Below are 19,376 nucleotides of genomic sequence, written 5' to 3'. Positions count from 1 at the left end.
TTCTCCTGGCGGACTCAACGCGCCAGAGCTGCAGCCACTAGGGCGCACTTTATAGGCAGTAGCAGTGTTAAGGTCTCCTCACTGAATAGGTGTTGGCTTGCTGAACAGAAAGAGCCGAGATTTGAACCCAGGTCTCCTGTGTCAGAGACAGTGTCCTTAAACTAGCCCGTACACTATCCAGCCACTGCGTATACTATCCAGCCACTAAATGTCCTCATAAGCCGATGCTAACAGAGGAACGTGTTTTTCATACATCTCAGCAGTTAGAATAGCTAAACTATGAAAAGCAATATGTAAAGTAACAACTTTTATGTAAGGGTTACAGATATGGTTGCGTGTATCTTGGCACATGGAGAGAGAGACAGGATGCAATAGAAACAGGAAGGATTGCAATAGCAGCTTAAAATGAGGAAGTTCAGATAGTTCAGCTCTGTCCAAAACAAGCCTTTCATTGTAAGATGTATATGGCAGTCTATTGTAATACACACATAGTCAAACTTTCTTAATCTTTTTGAACCTGCATAGGCATAATGTAGTGAACTGCAGATCACCAGTGGTAAGTTGTTGTAGTAGGTTATCTATAATGTGCAAGAAGACTACAGTGTTAATCCACCATTTAATTGAACTTTTTCTCCTTTCCTGTTTTCAGGCTATTGCTATTCTAACAACATGGCTATAAAATAACTGTGACCACTCTGCTCAATGACCCCTCCTCCTCCTGTTTATCCTCAATAGTCTGGCAACCATGAATACACCAGCTGTAAAAAAGTGTGGCAACTATGATATCCACCTTTTCCTCTCCATGTAATTGACTGTGACACCCCAGTATAGCAATGTTCCCCATATCAAGCCATGTCCCCCTATATGGCCATGCTCACGGCAGGAGTGTCTGTACCGCCTGTAAATCCTTACCTACCCAGTAAAGCCATGAACAAGGAGAGAATGAGGTTGGGCCCTCCCTAGCCACCCCTGTGGCTGCAGGGACTTTTATCCCAGTGGTAGCAATGTTAGGTCCAACTTCAAGACCTCTCATGAACCTCATTTTGAACCTGTATATTTGGTTCAGCTGAAGAACCATTAAAGTACAGATTACTCAACTAAAGCCTTGTACACTGCTTCAATTTTGATTGGCCAATCACTGACCAATTTTGCAACATAAGATCCATCTAGTATTAAAGTTTCCCCACACAACTGTTGACCCTAATATCGCATGGAAGCAGTAAAATTGTCCAATCGAAACTGGCAGAAGTCCTGAGTCATGTAAAAATCTGTTCAGGATGAATGGAATAACGTTTGTGTGACTTAATTGTTACAGCAGGTAAACAATGCAGTGAATTTCCCCTGTTCTTTGCATGGTGCTGAAAAGCAGTGCAGGTCACAGCGTGCAGGTGACGGGAACGCGCGCAGCTGACCTGCGCATGTTCAATGAAGCGCTACTGAGCCCAGTTACCAGGCCGGCTAGTGGAGGAGTGTCCTGGGGAGAAAGGGGCTGGAGGAAGCCCCTAGCAGTCTTTTACTTCTTTGCTCTCAGGTACACTTTAACTCAGAATGCATCTCTTCTCAATCTCAACTATCTCATTTATTTATCTCTTATCTATCTCACGAGTAATATATCCTCACCAGTCTAATTTATTATGTCTTCTTGCAGGTCTCTCTCATTTATCCTTATAATTGAAGGGAAAAATAAGTATGGTGAAATAATAAGTTGTTTAGTAAATCTACCCCTAAGAAATATGATACCGTTCAACTGATAACAGATATCTGTAGAAAATGTAAACGCCTGGAATTTGATGTATTTTAAAAGCAATAAAAGAAGAAACCTTCCTGGAAGTGAGTTTCATTATAGTCAGCAGGGGAAGAGGAGGGGGCTTTGCTGCCTGCACTATTAGGGCCCGTTTCCACTAGAGCGAATCCGCATGCGTTGTCTGCATGCGGATTCACATAACCAATACAAGTGGATGGCCCTGTTTCCACTTGTCAGTTTTTTCCTGCGTTTTTCTGTGCAGGATTTTTCTGCACGGTAGAGCCTGCAGAATTCGCCTGCGTGAGGAATGCAGGCGATTCGCAGGCTATGTATTTGATAGGGAAAACGCACATGCGTTTTTTGCCTCGATTTCGCGTGCGAATTTGCATGAAAAGTAATGTAAATTGAACCAGGCAGTGACATGGTTAGATTCGCATATACCCTGCCTATGCGAAATCGCATGCAAAATCGTGGCAAAAACCGCATGCGGAATCGCATACGCATGCGATTTCGGCAGCGGTGGAATCCCGGCAATTCGCACCGCACTAGTGGAAACAAGCCCTAAGTCTGTCTTCTGCTGCCTTTATAAGTAACTCGAACGACAACATCATATGCTGATTTAGCTTTGAGAATGTAACTCCATTGGTTAGGCTGGTAAAAGCGGAATGAGCAGTGGTTGGACTGAAAAAACATATGGAGATGAGTTGTGGAAAAACACAAAAGAGAAATTATCTTAATACTTCTCTAGAAATGAACATTTTTTTTTTGTTTGTTTTTTTGTTTGTGGTAAGACTTCAGAAGAAGAAGGAAGTCACATACTGACGTAACTGACCTAAACATGTGCAGTATATGTATCTATGTCGTCCCTAAACATTTATCACTGCCACACACTTTTAAACATGGTTACTTACATTAGACCTTTTACTCATCTGTAAATACAACAGAATTGCTTGCGAATTTTCACTTCATTTTTTGCGAAAATAACTTGTAGTTTCTTGGAAAAATATATTTTACCACAAAAACGCAGAAAGAAATAGGTTTACAGTGGAAATTTTTTACAGCGAAAACTTGAAAAATCTATATTTTTACCGCAAAACTTTGCAAAACCTGTGAAAAACAACAAAACTATTTTTTTCGATGGCATTTTTCCCTCAAACATCAAATTTAACATTTTCGCAAAAATTTTATGTGAAACGAAAACTAGCATTGCCACTCTTCACTAAAATACACGACCGTACAATGAAGAAACTATCAGCTAAGCCAACGTAGTCCTTTTGTCTACAAGCACTGGGAGCATTTGTACTAGATGTTGATCCACTTGATGCTACTGTTGTTAACCCCCCCCCCCCCAAAAAAAAATAATAATAATAATATATATATATATTTTCACATAGGCTGAAGTTTCGGGACACAGCAGCATGTAGCTGGGGGAAAGAAGAGGATGCAGCAGGATATCGGAGGACATGGGGAACAGTGCAGCATGGAGCTGGTGGTAAGAGGCAGATACAGGGGGACATTGGGAGACACCAGAAAGACATGGGGGACAGTGGAAGGCACAGCGAAGGACATGGGATAGAGGAGGACACAGTGACAGAGGGGAACACCAGGAGGACATTAAAGGTACAAGGGGGACACAGGGGCACACAAGAGGTGGATCCAGCAGAGGAAGAGGCAGCGCAGTGGGGAAGGCAGGAGGACACAGCACAGGAACTTGTGTGTTCATATAAATACAAGACATCCATTGAAAATAAGCCCTAGCACATCTTTTGGTGCAAAAATTTATATAAGACACTGTTTTATTTTCGGGGAAACATGGTATCAGGCTGTCTGGATTCATCACATTCACATATTGGAACAAAATCAACAGAACCGTATAATCAGCACTGTACCAATGAATCGATGCCACTCAGGAGCTGCTGACGGTTCAGCATGTCCAGGATGAAACTTGGTTGACCTCATGCAGGCTCCAGCCAGGGAATGCCAACTAAGGATGGTCGGAAATGCCCATTTCCAATTCTGCCAAAATTCCGATTTCTGCCAATGCCGATTTCTGTTTTTCCGATTTCCAATTTTCTGATTTCTGAGCAGTATTTTATTAGCATCAGAGAATACTATTCGGAAAGTCTTGTGATTCGTCTAAAAATTACTGAATTTTTACAGAAAAATTCAGCATTCTCCGATTAGTCCAATGCTTCCAAATTCTGTATATGGTCTAAAATTAACGAGTTGCGCTAAAATTGGATTTTCGCTGAATTCCTATTTTTGTTTTCCAATTGGAAATACCATTTTCGGATTGGAAATGCGGAAATGTAAATTCCTCGGAATCCAAATGAGTAACCCTAATGCCAATGTGCTGGCAGCCCCTTGCCTTGGACATCTGATAAACTCACATACCTTGCCTGGCTCACTTGAGAGGTGTTAGCCTCAGCTCAACAATATTCACTGAAGGTACATTTTACCTAGGCAATAATGATTTACGAGCATAAAATAATGCAGAAACTACAGGTAGTCCTCGGTTAACGAGCGAGATAGGGACTGTCATCTCGTTCTTAACCTGAATCTGTCCTTCAGTCGAGACAGCGCCGGATTGTGGCAGCACGGTGGCGTAGTGGTTAGCTCTCTCGCCTTGCAGTGCTGGGTCCCCGGTTCGAATCCCAGCCAGGGCACTATCTGCAAAGAGTTTGTATGTTCTCTCCGTGTCTGCGTGGGTTTCCTCCGGGCACTCCGGTTTCCTCCCACATTCCAAAAACATACGGATAAGTTAATTGGCTCCCTCTAAAAAATTGGACCTAGACTACAGTACTTACACTACATAATATAGACATATGGCAATGGTAGGGATTAGATTGTGAGCTCCTTTGAGGGACAGTTAGTGACAAGATATATATATATATATATATATATACACTGTACAGCGCTGCGTAATATGTCGGCGCTATATAAATACTAAATAATAATAATAATAATAATTTTAAATGTTTTTAAGTAATTTTACATTGATCTAAAGATGCCATGTGTGTGTGGGGAGGTGAGCAGATACATACCGCACACCTCCCCTACCCTGTCGTCACCCTCCTCCTCTGAAAAACACCTCCGTATCATTAAACAGATCCGCGCCCTCTGACCCGGATACTGTACACGCTGCGCATGCGCAGGATAGGGCCTCTTGCTACAGTCCGCTTGGGGCCACAAAAACCTTAGCTGCACCCCTGGTCATAATCTGAAGCTGTGCAGCGCAGCTGTCAGATTTTGCTGCCTTAGAAACTTCACGGAGGAAAGGGGAGAGGCGCGGCTAAAGAGGAGGCGTGTCTGAAGGGGAGAGGAGCAAATGAGGAGACAGGTCTCCTCCCCTCCAGAGTCCAGGCTGTGTGACTCATCATACAGCATCCCCTCTACTCCAGGCAGAAAGTATTGAGAAGAGATTTCGGTAGCCTCAATTTGCACATGAAGATTATGTTAAAATAATTTATATGCCACAGTTCGGCCCCATGCCGCTGTTGCTGCTCCATCTCCCCTGCCACTTTTAATGTGCATAAAGACATAGTAAGCAAATCTCTGGGCACGCACACAGCACTGTAGAGATCTGTGTATTCTATGCACAGTATGTTCTCTTGCCTGGCCGAATCTGACTCGTACAGACGTCAGTGACACATGAGTGAACAGTGTGTTGTGATGTGTTTTTTATCTTGAGAGGAGACAGAGAGAACTTTTGGCATACAGGAGAGAAGCTGACTGCGCTGCTGAGAGGAGCAAATGAAGAGATAGGTCTCCTCCCCTCCAGACTGCCAGGCAAGTGAGAACACTGGACAAATGGCATCAGGAGGATTCTGAAGCTATTTTCTACATTTGAAAGGAGGTAGAGTGAACTGCTGGGATAGGGAGAGGGGGTTCATGACATGTAGGGGAGAAGGCTCCTGCAGTTACTATTTGATAGGCTTTTTTTTTGGGGGGGGGGGGGTTACAAGGATCCTTATATATGGGGGGGGGGGGGGTCAGGTAGATCTCGGGGACTCTGCAGGTTAAAAAGTAGCTCGCGAGCCGAAAAAGTGTGGGCACCCCTGGTGTACAGTTATGAGCAGAACATTATGCTGATATGCGTTTATATTATTGACTCATAAGTGTACACATAGAAATCTGTAACATACTAGTGACTTTTAAAATCAGGCTCATGCCGCGTGCAGTTGATGTCAAAATATGTTGAACATAAATGGAAGGTTATTTTCAAAAATAATCTGTAATGTTTGAAAATAATAAATCCTGAATACTGTATAGGCAAATGAAGGTCTCTTACTTCTGCGTGGCTTCCCAGATTTTTAATCCGTCATCTCTGAAGAAATAATATGGGATTTCTTCCTTGTTATCCATGTCCCTCAACTTTATTGCCGAGGGAAAGCAAAGAGACTCATATGAAAATTCCTTCATGGCTCGAATTACCAGCTCAACGTGGCCTCCTCCGCCAGTAGCATTGGCCTGTAATGTCATGGAGAGCATAAAAATCATTGTAAATTGGCAAATGATACACGGAGATGACAAATTCATTTCTAGTCAGGGAATGCCCAAATTCTCATAATGTGGAAGCCAAAACTAAGTTCTTTGTATATTTAAACGGAGATAACAAAAACAAGCTTAAAGGGAACCTGAAGTGAGGAAAATTATTTAAAATAAACACATGACATAGCTGCAAATGAATATTACATACTTACCTCGCCATCAGTTCCTCTCAGAGGCTCATCATTTTCCTCCCACAGTGATCCCTTCCAGTTCTGACAACATTTTGTCAGAACTGAAATATACCAGTTGTTGTCAGTTATATATCAGCAGCTGTCAGTTACAACTGAATCTGCAAGGTAATGTCCATGTTTCCCTATGGCTCAAGTGGGCGATATTACAGTTTAACAGTGTGCTGACCAGGAAGTTGTTATGGGGTAATGGCCATTTTCAAAATGGAGGACAGAGAAATCCGTTGATCACAGTGAACAAACGGGACGCAGGAGAGAAGAAAGAGATTGAGTAGTAGTCTACACAGGAGGTAGGTGTTACCTGTGTATGGTTATTTTGACTTTTTACTTTCAGTTCAGGTTCTCTTTAACCAATTTTGGTTCCTGGACGTAGAAACAGGAACCATGCGCGCTACCGCGCGCTCCCGGCCCACGGTTCGTTAGCCAGGCAATCAGTGTATCGGGCTATGGTGCCCGATCACTGATTCCTCTCCCCCGCTGAAAAAGCGACAGCTTCTCTCGGAGAAGCTGTCGCCTTTTCTGGCTGTTCCCTCCCCGATGCGTCACTCTAAGCATGTGTTACGCTTAGAGGGACGTCATGTAAATAAACTCACGGCCGCCATCTTGTGGCCAAAAAGTAAAACTACAACAAAAAGTAAAAAAAATTGAAATCAACACACAATTACATTAAAAAACTATGGTTTACATCCCACCCTCCCAAAAATACCCAAATAAAATGTTTATTATAAAAAAAACCATTACAATTAAAAAAAACAAAAACATGTAAATATTTACCTAAGGGTCTAAACTTTTTAAATATCAATGTAAAGATGAAATATTTCTATATTTTTTTTATTTTAAACCTGTAAAGAGTGATAGATGCAAAACGGAAAAAATGCACCTTTATTTCCAAATAAAATATTGTCGCCATACATTGTGATAGGGACATAATTTTAATGGTGTAATAACCAGGACATATGGGCAAATACAATACGTGAGTTTTAATTATGGAGGCATGTATTATTTTAAAACTATAATGGCTGAAAACTGAGAAATAATGAATTTTTTCTGTTTTTTCTTATTCTTCCTGTTAAAATGCATTTACAGTAAAGTGGCTCTTAGCAAAATGTACCCCCCCAAAAAAACCTAATTGGTGGCGGAAAAAACAAGCTATAGATCAGTTCATTGTGATAAGTAGTGACAAAGTTATAGTCTAATCAATGGGAGGTGAACATTGCTCAAGTGAAAACGACGGAACGCGAATGGGTTAAACAATAAAATCACACAAAAAAAATGCAAAGTGCAAAGTGCAATAATCCTTACCAACCTATAGGTAAGGTTGCACTGTTATAGATTCTGATTGGTTGCTGTGTATACTTAGCAAGGAAGAAAGATGACTGGATCTCAAACCTAGATTTTAGTGCAAATTAGCAATAATTTATTTCACCATAGCACAAGATAACACAACGCTTCGGCCAGCGGCCTTTATCAACACTTGATAAAGCCCACTGGCCGAAACGTAAATAATACATTTGCACTAAAATCCAGGTTTGAGACCCAGTCATCTTTCTTCCTTGCTGTGTTGACCTGCACCTCAGGTGGATCTGGTTGACTCCCTGGTGCTAAAGCTCTGCAGTGTGAGTAGCTGGACTTTTTTCTTGCTGTGTATACTTAGCCTTTTGAAATAAGTTAGCGATGCGGCTGCAGGGGGGCCTAGAACTATTTTTTGGGCCCCAACTATGAACCTTCCCTTCCTCCGATACAGAGGACTATATGTACTTCAGATCAGGAGTTTTTGTGGCTACGCTTGTTATGGGTGTGAAGATCATGATGGTCACACTTGTTTTATGACCCTTGTGAGATGAGCACCAAGGCCATAGAGGGCGCCAAAGGGAAGGAAGAGGTGTGAACATTGGGGGGCCCAATCAAAGATTTGCTGCGAGGGGGGGGGAATGAATTGTAGACATGCCACTGTGAGAGAGCCATGGTAAGTCTAAAGCAATGTGAATCAAATTACATTAAAAGCTTAAAGAAAAACCATGACCATGAATTGAACTTCATCCCAATCAGTAGCGGATGCCCCCTTTTACATGAGAAATCTATTCCTTTTCACAAGTGGATCATCAGGTGGCTCTGTATGGTTGATATTGTGGTGAAACCCCTCCCACAAGAAGCTCTGAGGACCATGGTACTCCTGGCAGTTTCCTGTCTGTGAACCTTGTTGCATTGTGGGAAATAGCTGTTTACTGCTGTTTCCAACTGCCAAAAAAGCAAGCAACAGTTACATCACCTGCCAGCAGTAAAAATGTCACCATGTGATAAATGTCAGAATGTAAATCAGGGAGAGGAAAGATTTTACAATGGGCAAATGCTGACTAAATCATTTATACATAATTATTGTAAAAAATGAAGCACTTTTTTGTTACATTATTTTCACTGGAGTTCCTCTTTAAAGCTCCGCCCAGTCTCAAATATTTATGCATAACAGCCCCAAATTGAATCCAGTCGCCTTGATTTGCTTGAGTGGCAAGTCATCCCCACCATTTCCTGAATTCTGATTGGGAGGGGTGGTGACCTTCTCTCCTTACCTTCCTACTTATACAGAAGAGCTATGAAGAGCAGTGACTGGCACCAGTTTCATTAAAGAGGTAACGTAGCAACATATATTAGAATGCAGTAAATGATACCCACTTTTATGTTAATTTCCCTGGTTTCAGCATCAGAAACACTTCCTATATCTGTAGATTGATAAGTATCCCCTCCCTTCCAGTGATGTCACTGCCTCGGCTGTTAAGCTATGCGGATTTCCTCTCCTAGAGCATTCTCGGAGACTTGGTATATTTTGTAATGGCTTTGGCACTCTCAGTAAATGGACATTCCACAGAGCATCACCTGACAGCACTTAAGATTTTGCCATCTGTGACAAGTTTCAAAATGTACAGTAAATCAGGAAGAGGAAAGACCAATACTGACTAAATAATTTATAGATTAAGATTGTAAAAAAAAATACCCAATTTAATTGTTATTTTTCACTACAGTTCCTCTTTAAAATCCAGGCATATATATTGTTTTCTAAGCAGCTAAATGTATCTTATATGTCTGCTGGGAAGGGAGGAAGCTAGTAATGTAATACTATGTGAGATTGGACAGAGGCTCTAAAACTTCTCACTGAGTAAAATGTTACATGTCACTGCATTTTCTGTGTAGATAAGATTTTAAAACTATACAAAATCCTGAGTAAGGCTAAGATAGAAGATAAAGGGAGAAAAAACAACAACAGCAACAAGGAAGGTACTGAGCTGATGGAGCAGGAGGGGGAGGAAAAGGCTTCTTGCGGGTTCCTTTGCTCACAGGCCAAATTCCCCTATTATCTGGGTTTATCACATATTAAGTAAATGTTTGGGTGAGGCCTGATCTTCTGGCCTGCAGGCGCCTGACCAGACTCTTTGGACTAGGCTTATAAATCCTACACATTACAGCATTAATATTTTGCACTTCATCTTAGGCTTTTGAAAAGCATTTATCATGCCTATGTAGCGCATATCTAATAAATGTTTTGTTCTTATCCCGTTTAGAGGACAAAATGAAATCCATTTCATAGATATGACTCATTTTAAGAGATATTACTCAGTGCACTGGGGGATTTGTGTCTTTCAGTGCTGAGGAATGATGGTCTCAGCAGCATACAATAAGTGGGAGGTCAACTACTTTTTACAAGACTTAACACCTGGAAGTTTTCAATGTAAAGCTAGAAAACTTCAGCCGCCACTTAATGTAAGTGTTCTGATCACTGTGAAACTGATCTGCAATGTCTTTATCCTTAGAACACAAACGGTCATAGCAAAACAGTAGAAAACAGTCTCAGCTAAACAGCAGAGACATATACATCCGGGCACTAGAGGGCAATATGTCATACAACACAAAGTGCATGCAGACGGATGGTAGGAGAGAGTTGGCTATTTGCAAAGGTTTTTTTTCAAAAGGCTCTGATCTTTGTGATATCTTTGCTTCTAATGTTCTTCTCTACCACACAAATTAGAAACTTCTGAGGATTCAAGGAAGGGTTTTGTGAGTGAAATGACCATCAGGCCCAATCATTCCCGAGCACTTATCTATTAGGGATGATAAATGAGATCCAAATATGTCCGAGTTTATGCAAATTTTATGCAAATATATGCAGCTTGAAAATGGACCAATTAATTTAAACCTGGGTTTACATTGTCTGGTCCATTTTCAAACTGCATATATTACATAAAAATGTGCATACATGTGCATCAACTCGGAAATATTTGCATCTCATTGATCATCCCTATTATCTATATGCAATAAATATACTGCATCCCCGTGTAATGCCAGGATCTAGGATTCTTCTTTTTAGGTATTGATAAGTAGGGGGGATCATAATTTGGTAATTACGACTACATGAAACTTTGTATAATTTTCCAGAATTATGACTATATTTAATTACAGTTTTGACATTCAATTGACTTTGCGTAATACATTCGTAATTTTGCGTAATTACATAAAACTTTGCGATATTTCATGCTGACTTCATAACAAAGCCCCCATACAGGCTATCCGTGTCACAAAAATTGCTACGTTTATTAAGGGGAATGACGAAAATAAGTAAAAAAAAACCAAATAATTCTTCTTTTGCATTTATGATAGTAGCAAAAAAGTTTATGTACCGTGTTAGCCAAACAAATTATATAGGTAGAAAAAAAAACAACGTTTTGTAAAAAATAATACCTTTTAATGGCTAACTAATAGAGTTAAAGGGAACCAGAGATGAACGATTCACACAAAATAAACATATCAGTTGATAGCTTGTAAAGGAAAAATGCTCTACCTGATAATTTCGCCACTCTGGAGTGCCTTTTTGAGTGTTTTTTTATCCATTATTGCTCCAGGAAATATCCAATATGGCCGCCGGCTCATACCTGTTCTGCTTCCGGGTTATAAGTTGTTCTGGATGTGCTGTCTATCCTCTATGAGACTATAGACGAGCAGGGCTGCTGCAGCCTTTCATCTGTCTGCTTTCAACTATTATTCTGGTATGCTGTGTGGCTGCCTGTAGGAAGTGTCTCTCAAAGAAATGAAACTGCATACAGTAGATAATGACTGGATGCCCACTGCACACAGATACACTGTTTCAGAGCTTCTTTCTCGGCAGCAGCAGCCCCTCCCATGTCAACAGCTCGGAGTATGAAATCTTAGCCAGGAGGGGGAAGGCTTGGGCTTGAAAAGACTCCACAGAAGAGTGACTCAGCTATAATGATTCCAGGTCAAACCTCGACTGAATAGTCGGTGGATTCTTATCACAGTTGATAACAGATAGATTAGACTGAGAAGAATAAAACTAAAAGCAGGGTAGGTGTTTCCTGTCATGTTCCCACTGATAAATGTAATAAAATACATGAGGGTGCTTCGTCTCTGGTTCTCTTTAAATGATGCAAGCTTTCTGGGATCTAGTCCCCTTCTTCAGGCATATTTCCAGATGTAAGCTGAAGTAAAACACTGATGCAGATAAATTTATCTGCATCAGTGTTTTACTTCAGCTTACATCTGGAAATATGCCTGAAGAAGGGGACTAGATCCCAGAAAGCTTGCATCATTTAACTCTATTAGTTAGCCATTAAAAGGTATTATTTTTTATAAAACGTTTTTTTTTTTTTTTCTACCTATATATCTTTTGCATTTACAAATTCCATGATTTCGAAAAAACTAGAATGTCTTTTTGAAAAATTCCTTCTGTTGTCTTATTTCCACTATTGCCCTTAACATATGTAGCAATTTTGGTGACGATGGCATGTATGGGGGCATTGCTGTTAACCGCTAAAATGGGCACAAATGTATGCAAAAAATTACACGAACATGTGAAATCAATTACGAAGAGCCGAGCCGCATTTATACTTGCCTGGGGCCTCCTCCAGCTTAATGTACTCTGTTGCCTCCTTCTCAGTCCTCCCGGGCGGCTCATGTTTTACCACAATATCGCTAAGTAATCTCGTCAATCATGCTGCAGTGTGCATGCATGGCTACGGCCCTGCGCTCCCCCACTGCACTTCCGTCACTGGGAAAGTTCTGTGCCTGAATGGTACTAACTGCACAGGCACAGAACGTGATGGGGGTATGCGCAGGCATGATGAAGCACAACTGGTGGCTACTGGAGAGGTTACTGGGCAAAATTGTGGAAGAATGGAGTTGCCCAGGAGGATGAGGAGGGAGGCAACAGAGTATATGGGGCTGGAGGAAGCCCCAGGTAAGCATTAATCCTGCTCAGCTCTACGTCACAGGCACATTTTAAGAATGGCACATCACATGACACCTCAAGACTAAACAGTTCAGCAGCAGAGCCAATAAGAAGTTATTTTCTTCATAATTGTACTTTTAAATAGATATAATTGGGGAATAACTAAAGAAGGATCCAAACCTTGTCAAACAGACCACATTCACAGATGAGCTGCTCCCGGGCCTTTGTGTTGATCGCTATAGTGAATCTCACATGAGGTACCAGCAGCTGGAATACAAAATACATCATTAGGACTTTATTTTCCAAGAAGGCAGTAAAATATTGTACAGAGTTAGCCACCAGCTAAGGCAGAACAGTTTGAATCAGGATGATATAATTTATTGACTAACTACTAGTGCGATTGCTTAATCGCAATCGCAGGACATGCAGCATTTTGACCGTGTTTGCACCTAATGCACTGCAAACATGCTGCAAATTCGTTTTAAAAAGCGATTTGGATTTTAAATAAAGTTAAATATACTTACCGGATGTCGGCTTCTGTCCGTAGCCCTGCCCCCTAGCAGAAGAGGCGCTTCTCTGGTTGTCCTCCTCCAATAGGGGGCAGGCTACAGACAGAAGATGGACATCGGGAAGTATAATCAAGTTTATTGAAACAAAACGCTAATTGGAAGCACTGTACAGCTTACTTCATAACTTAGCAAATACGATTGCAATCATCCTAGGAATCGCTGCACACAGCACACAGCGATTGCGTGATTTATAAGCGCTGCAGCGATTCCTAGCGGGTTCCAGCCCTTACATATATTTGGAAATCAGAAGGCACATATATATTTTTTGCCAATATAAAGAAAGGTCATTAAAATGCATTAAATACAGCGACATCTAAAATGTACATGGAACATGTTTGGCAATTATAGTTATTTACAACAGAAAAAAGCTGTGAATTTATTTTATGCCTAGGAATATCTGACCTGGCCTGAAAGAATTGTAAAATTGCAATTCCCATGGATAAGTTAAATTAAACAGAGCAGATACAATATTAGTTTAGTCTGAAAGAGAAGTCTGAATCAAATTCAGTCTAAAATAGCGACCACCGTTCAATCCTCGTTCTACAATTTTGAACCAGTGTGGTTTCCCACATTACATCCCTCTGCTAAACACAACCAAGTACCCAGCTTGAGTGGTCTATACAATACAGTTTCTTGCATGCTGGAGATAAATTAAGACAAGATAGCTAATTTAATTATTCATTGGGGCACAAATATCAGTTGCAGCAAAAGGCGCTACCTTAAAAAGTGGATGAACAGCAGGCAGCTGCCGGTACATTGCAATGGCAAACACTTCTGTCAGGAGATGAGTCCTCAAGAGGTGGGTAACTGTTTGATGAACATGGAAATCAGCTGACCTCACCCAAATCTTGGCTAACAACCAATCATATTGTGCGTCTGATGGTAAAAATATTGGATTATCAGGTCCAGGTGTTTGGTTTAGCTGCAGGGTATAAAACACACAGTGAGATTTAGCAAACCTAGATGAGTTCAAAAGACAAGTTTTAGCTCTGTCGAGAGCTGGATTATATACAGGCGATCATTAGGTTTCTCTGGTTAGCCCATTCTTTGATGCTAGAGCTTAGGTAGTTACAGTAATTACAGTAGTTTAGGTAGTTACAGTACAGTAGTTACAAAACACAGTTATGGGTACTTACCAGTTTAATTATTTCCCTTACAAATACATAAACTAAACCTGAATCCTCATTTCCCTTTTAGGCTTACATGCAGGACTGTAACTACAAATTATGGGGTCCACTGCAAAACCTTGATGGAGACCCTTAATGTTCACAACCCTTCCTTTGCCTCCCCTTGGTGACCCTCACAGTCGGGGGGCCCATCTTACAAGGCTCAGAAAACAAGTGTGGCCATCAGGATCTTCACACCCATCATGTGTAGCCAGTAGCCACAAACACATGATCTAGAGTATCAGAGAAAGGGAAGCCTAGTAGTTGGGGACCCCACACCTCTGGGCCTCCTGCAGTCAAACGGGCTGCTCCCCCTAGTTATACCCCTTCTTGTAGGTTTAGGTTGGAATTAAATACTTTAGTCAGTATAGTGAAAAGAAGAGGTTAGAATAAAATCAATATAGCCAACACTTTCAGTACAAATAGCCGAGTGGATCAGTTTATCCGTTTGCCTTACATCATATTGAGCACAGTGACTAAAAGACCCCAGTTTAAGACTAAACTAAAAAGTTCCTGGCTGGCTTGTGTGCCCAGTCTCCTTCTACACTCCTTCATCCCGGTAACAGGGATGATATAACACCACTGAATGCTGCTGAATTGATATATAGAATCCATTGAGGGTTTTCGCTAGCAGGTCCAAGATGTGCTTGACTCACGCTGCCTGTCCCCTAATAGTATTTGCATATCCTTGTCTAAGCTACGTACCCAGTGAACTGAACTCAACCATGGCGACCGATGAAGAATGCTTCAGACGAGAATCTAGCATGAATCAATCAAGTACGTGTACATCTGCCACACAATGAGCTTGATTCAGCAAACTGCAGTAAATATACCGCACACACAGCACGGGTTAATATTACCGCACGCAGTGCGTGGTTATAGTAGTGTGCATGCGTAACTACCGCACCAGACGCAGGTATCGCGACTGTCGTACTCCAGCATAACGGCCACAACTACGGTACCGCAGTTTGCTGAATCAAGCATGCCGGATCTTTAGCAATCCCTGATCCTTGCATGACCTTGCATTGTTCTTCCCACTCCCCCAAACCCGCAGGGATTTGCCCTGTCCCCCTGCTTAGATGGGTTGCTAGCCTAGAGGGTGGTGATGCACCTGTACAGCGTCAGCACCACACCGTAGCTCAAGGAATTAAGTACCAATCCCTACAGGGTAACAGAAGTGCCTCCATGTGTACCAGGCTTTATAAAAATGACTGGGGTCAATCAGAGTGATTGACAGCATGAAACGGAATCAGCACTGTTAGCATCTATCTAGGAAGATTTTCAAGGAGAAAATAGAGAGACCCTTCAGCCACACTAAATAATACACACTGGCTTACAAGTGAAAGTGTCTGAATTACTGTGAAAATGATTTAGTTAAAAATTAACTGAGCAGTATATGATAAATGTGTAAATGTATTGCTGCATCTTGTTCACCAATGCAGTTTTTCATATAATAATGTATTAATAACCTCATTTTTCCACAGATGAGTACTTACAGATAAATGGGGATGTAGTTACCTTTGAAGGCACTCCTTATCAAAATTGTATATTATGTCTTTAATTCCCATTGTTCAGAATCAGAAGCAATACTGCTATCAAGTCCAATATAGGTGCACTCATATGGCTTGGAAGAAGCTAGGTGACCCCTTTTGAATAGTTTGTTAGGCCGTATGCAATCCCTAGTGCCCACCGGAATACCTCTCTCCTCATACATGTGCCAACCACCTATGATTAGTGTCATGAGAATATATGCACTTGTTCGAATCATATGAACGTGCTATACATTTGCACTTGTCACTTCACGTATGCTGGCAATAAATAAGCATGATATTGCTAGATTTCCTCGTTTCTGCCAACCTAACTTGATAGCTTATCCTGTTCATCCTTAGCACATCATGCTGAACTAGGAAACCCACTTTGCTAACAAGGGTGGAGAAACGGAAACAGTAAATTCGGGCGCCTGAGGCAAGTGGACAAAAAGGGCGCCGCCATTCACTCCCATAATAAATATTGTTTAATGGGCGCCCAACAGGAAAAAAGGGCGCCGGAGAAAAATAACGTTTTACAAGCGGCGCCCGGAGACTTTTACGGTTTTATAACTGCTTCTCATGATTACACATTTAATGATTTATATTTTTTTAAACATTTTTAAACGAAAAACAGTACAATCTTTTTTAAAACATATTTTTCAAACGTTATTAATGCTTATCACAGGGGGTCTTAGGTTTAGACACCACCAGGGGGGTCTTAGGTTTAGGCACCACCTGGGGGGTTTTAGGATTAGGCACCACCTGGGGGGTCTTAGGATTAGGCACCACCAGGGGGGTCTTAGGGTTAGGCACCACCAGGGGGGGTCTTAGGGTTAGGCACCACCAGGGGGGTCTTAGGGTTAGGCACCACCAGGGGGGTCTTAGGGTTAGGCACCACCAGGGGGGTCTTAGGGTTAGGCACCACCTGGGGGGTCTTAGAGTTAGGCACCACCTGGGGGGGTCTTAGGGTTAGGCACCACCTGGGGGGTCTTAGGGTTAGGCACCACCTGGGGGGTCTTAGGGTTAGGCACCACCTGGGGGGTCTTAGGGTTAGGCACCACCTGGAGGGTCTTAGGTTTAGGCACCACCAGGGGGGTCTTAGGTTTAGGCACCACCACGGGGGTCTAGGGGTTAGGGGTAGGTACAGGGAGGGTTCTGTATGAGAGTAGGGTTAGGTATAGCTTTAATAAAATTCTTATTAATCTTTTATAAAACGTTATTATACATTTCACTTTTTAAACAGGGAAGATTAACGTTTTTACAATTGCCGATTTCATACACATTATTAAATGATTTATAACTTTATAAAACATTATTTTTAAACGAAATATAGCACAATTTTTTTTAAACGTTATTCATGCTTATCGTTTAAAACCCTGCGCCCTTTTTTCCCGACGCCCTTTTTTAACGTACACGGAGAAACACCAGAAAGTTAATGGTGAATACATCAAGAACCACCTGTGCCCCCTATGCTTCCAGGGCCCCATAGCAGTCGCTATGGTTGCTATGGCTAAGCCCCCTGGAGATTCCCATAACTACAAATACATTTTATTCCTTTTTTTTTTTACTTGTTTGATTAATGAAACAGCTGTCTGCACAGATCAATATATGGACAGGCAATTCTGTGCCCCCTATGATCCTGGACTCCATACGATTTGCATACAATGCTATTGCTATGGTTACGGCCTCAATTGTAAATCCAGCTAAATCTTTTTTATGAAAAAGCATTCACTAATACCTGAATGGCAAGTGGCATGATCTTGTTCTCAAGGTTTCTGTACAACAAGCAGAGGGGAGCAGCAATGTACTGCATGGTGCATGGATCAGTCTTGTTTGCAGAGATCCCATCAAGAAGTTCATAATCAACTATGAAGATATTTCCACGCTGGAACACACATATAGAAAGTCAAAGTAAGAGTTATCTGTTATCCTTCCAAATGAAGTTGCTATTAGCTAGACCTTATTTTCATCTTCTCAGAGTAAGGTGTATCCACTGATGTTTACTGTGCGCTGCAGTGGTGTAACTCCAATTCATGGGTGCCCCAATGTTTCCACCCCTTCCCTTGCCTCCCCTTGGTGTCTTTCACGGCCTTGGGACCCATCTCACAAGGGTCATAATTACGACCATTATGATTTTCACACCCATAGCAAGTGTAGCCACAAAAACCCCTGATCTGAAGTATAGTCCCCTGTATCAGAGGAAGGGGAGGTTAGTAGTTGAGGCCCCATGTCACCATGTTAGCTAGTTTTAAAGCGAGTAAAGCACATTATACCTACAATGTGCATGTTCTATGTATAATGCAAGTTATACTATTAGCATGACACGCATTACAAAAACTGCACGGCGTTTGCCAAGTGCTCTTCAGCATACAGTAAATAATAGTGAATACAACCCAATATGTATGATTAACTAGCGCATTCAGGCATATTTACCTCCATCTCTTGCTCTAGTGTAAGTTTACGCTCAAGGCTTTCCTCCACCATTTCTTGGGTTACTGGAAATTTTTCTGGTAGCTTTTTGCACTGTTTTATCATGACTGGGTTACAGCCATTAAGGAACTGGTATCCAAACATGAAATCTTCACGCCAATGCTGCATGACATACTCTGCAGTACAAGAGAAGCAGAGTACAGGGTTATGTACAGCATACATGTGTGGAACTGAAAAGATGGTGTCAACAAAATACAGGTGTGTAGTGGAGCATGTGTGCAGTGGACAGATGACAGTAGAAGAGTACATTTGTGTGCACTGGAAGGATGACAGTAGAAGAGTACATGTGTGCAGTGGACAGATGACAGTAGAAGAGTACATTTGTGTGCACTGGAAGGATGACAGTAGAAGAGTACATGTGTGCAGTGGACAGATGACAGTAGAAGAGTGCATGTGTGCAGTGGACAGATGACAGTAGAAGAGTGCATGTGTGCAGTGGACAGATGACAGTAGAAGAGTGCATATTTGCAGTGGACAGATGACAGTAGAAGAGTACATGTGTGCAGTGGACAGATGACAGTAGAAGAGTGCATGTGTGCAGTGGACAGATGACAGTAGAAGAGTGCATATTTGCAGTGGACAAATGACAGTAGAAGAGTGCCTGTGTGCAGTGGACAGATGACAGTAGAAGAGTGCATGTGTGCAGTGGACAGATGACAGTAGAAGTGTGCATATTTGCAGTGTACAGATGACAGTAGAAGAGTGCATGTGTGCAGTGGACAGATGACAGTAGAAGAGTACATGTGTGCAGTGGACAGATGACAGTAGAAGAGTACATGTGTGCAGTGGACAGATGACCGTAGAAGAGTATATGTGTGCAGTGGACAGATGACAGAAGAGTACATGTGTGAAGTGGACAGATGACTGTAGAAGAGTACATGTGTGCAGTGGACAGATGACAGTAGAA

The 19,376-nt window shown here is 41.7% G+C and overlaps 1 protein-coding gene across 1 annotated transcript in view; it reads right to left on the bottom strand.

Moving 5' to 3' along the window:
• The window catches only part of LOC137535721 (polyunsaturated fatty acid 5-lipoxygenase-like), an 88,191-nt gene that overhangs the window by 32,737 nt on the left and 36,078 nt on the right, over positions 1–19,376 (bottom strand). Inside the window, exons 6-10 of the mRNA XM_068257594.1 lie at positions 18,413–18,585; positions 17,718–17,864; positions 14,003–14,206; positions 12,896–12,982; positions 6,036–6,214 (exon numbers count right to left, since the gene is read on the bottom strand). Coding sequence (XP_068113695.1) covers positions 6,036–6,214; positions 12,896–12,982; positions 14,003–14,206; positions 17,718–17,864; positions 18,413–18,585 — 790 coding nt within the window. The remainder of the gene's footprint in view (positions 1–6,035; positions 6,215–12,895; positions 12,983–14,002; positions 14,207–17,717; positions 17,865–18,412; positions 18,586–19,376) is intronic.

Source organism: Hyperolius riggenbachi, chromosome 10 (assembly GCF_040937935.1).
Source record: "Hyperolius riggenbachi isolate aHypRig1 chromosome 10, aHypRig1.pri, whole genome shotgun sequence".
Classification (NCBI taxonomy): Eukaryota; Metazoa; Chordata; class Amphibia; order Anura; family Hyperoliidae; genus Hyperolius; species Hyperolius riggenbachi.
This window is presented reverse-complemented; position numbering and strand designations above follow the sequence as displayed.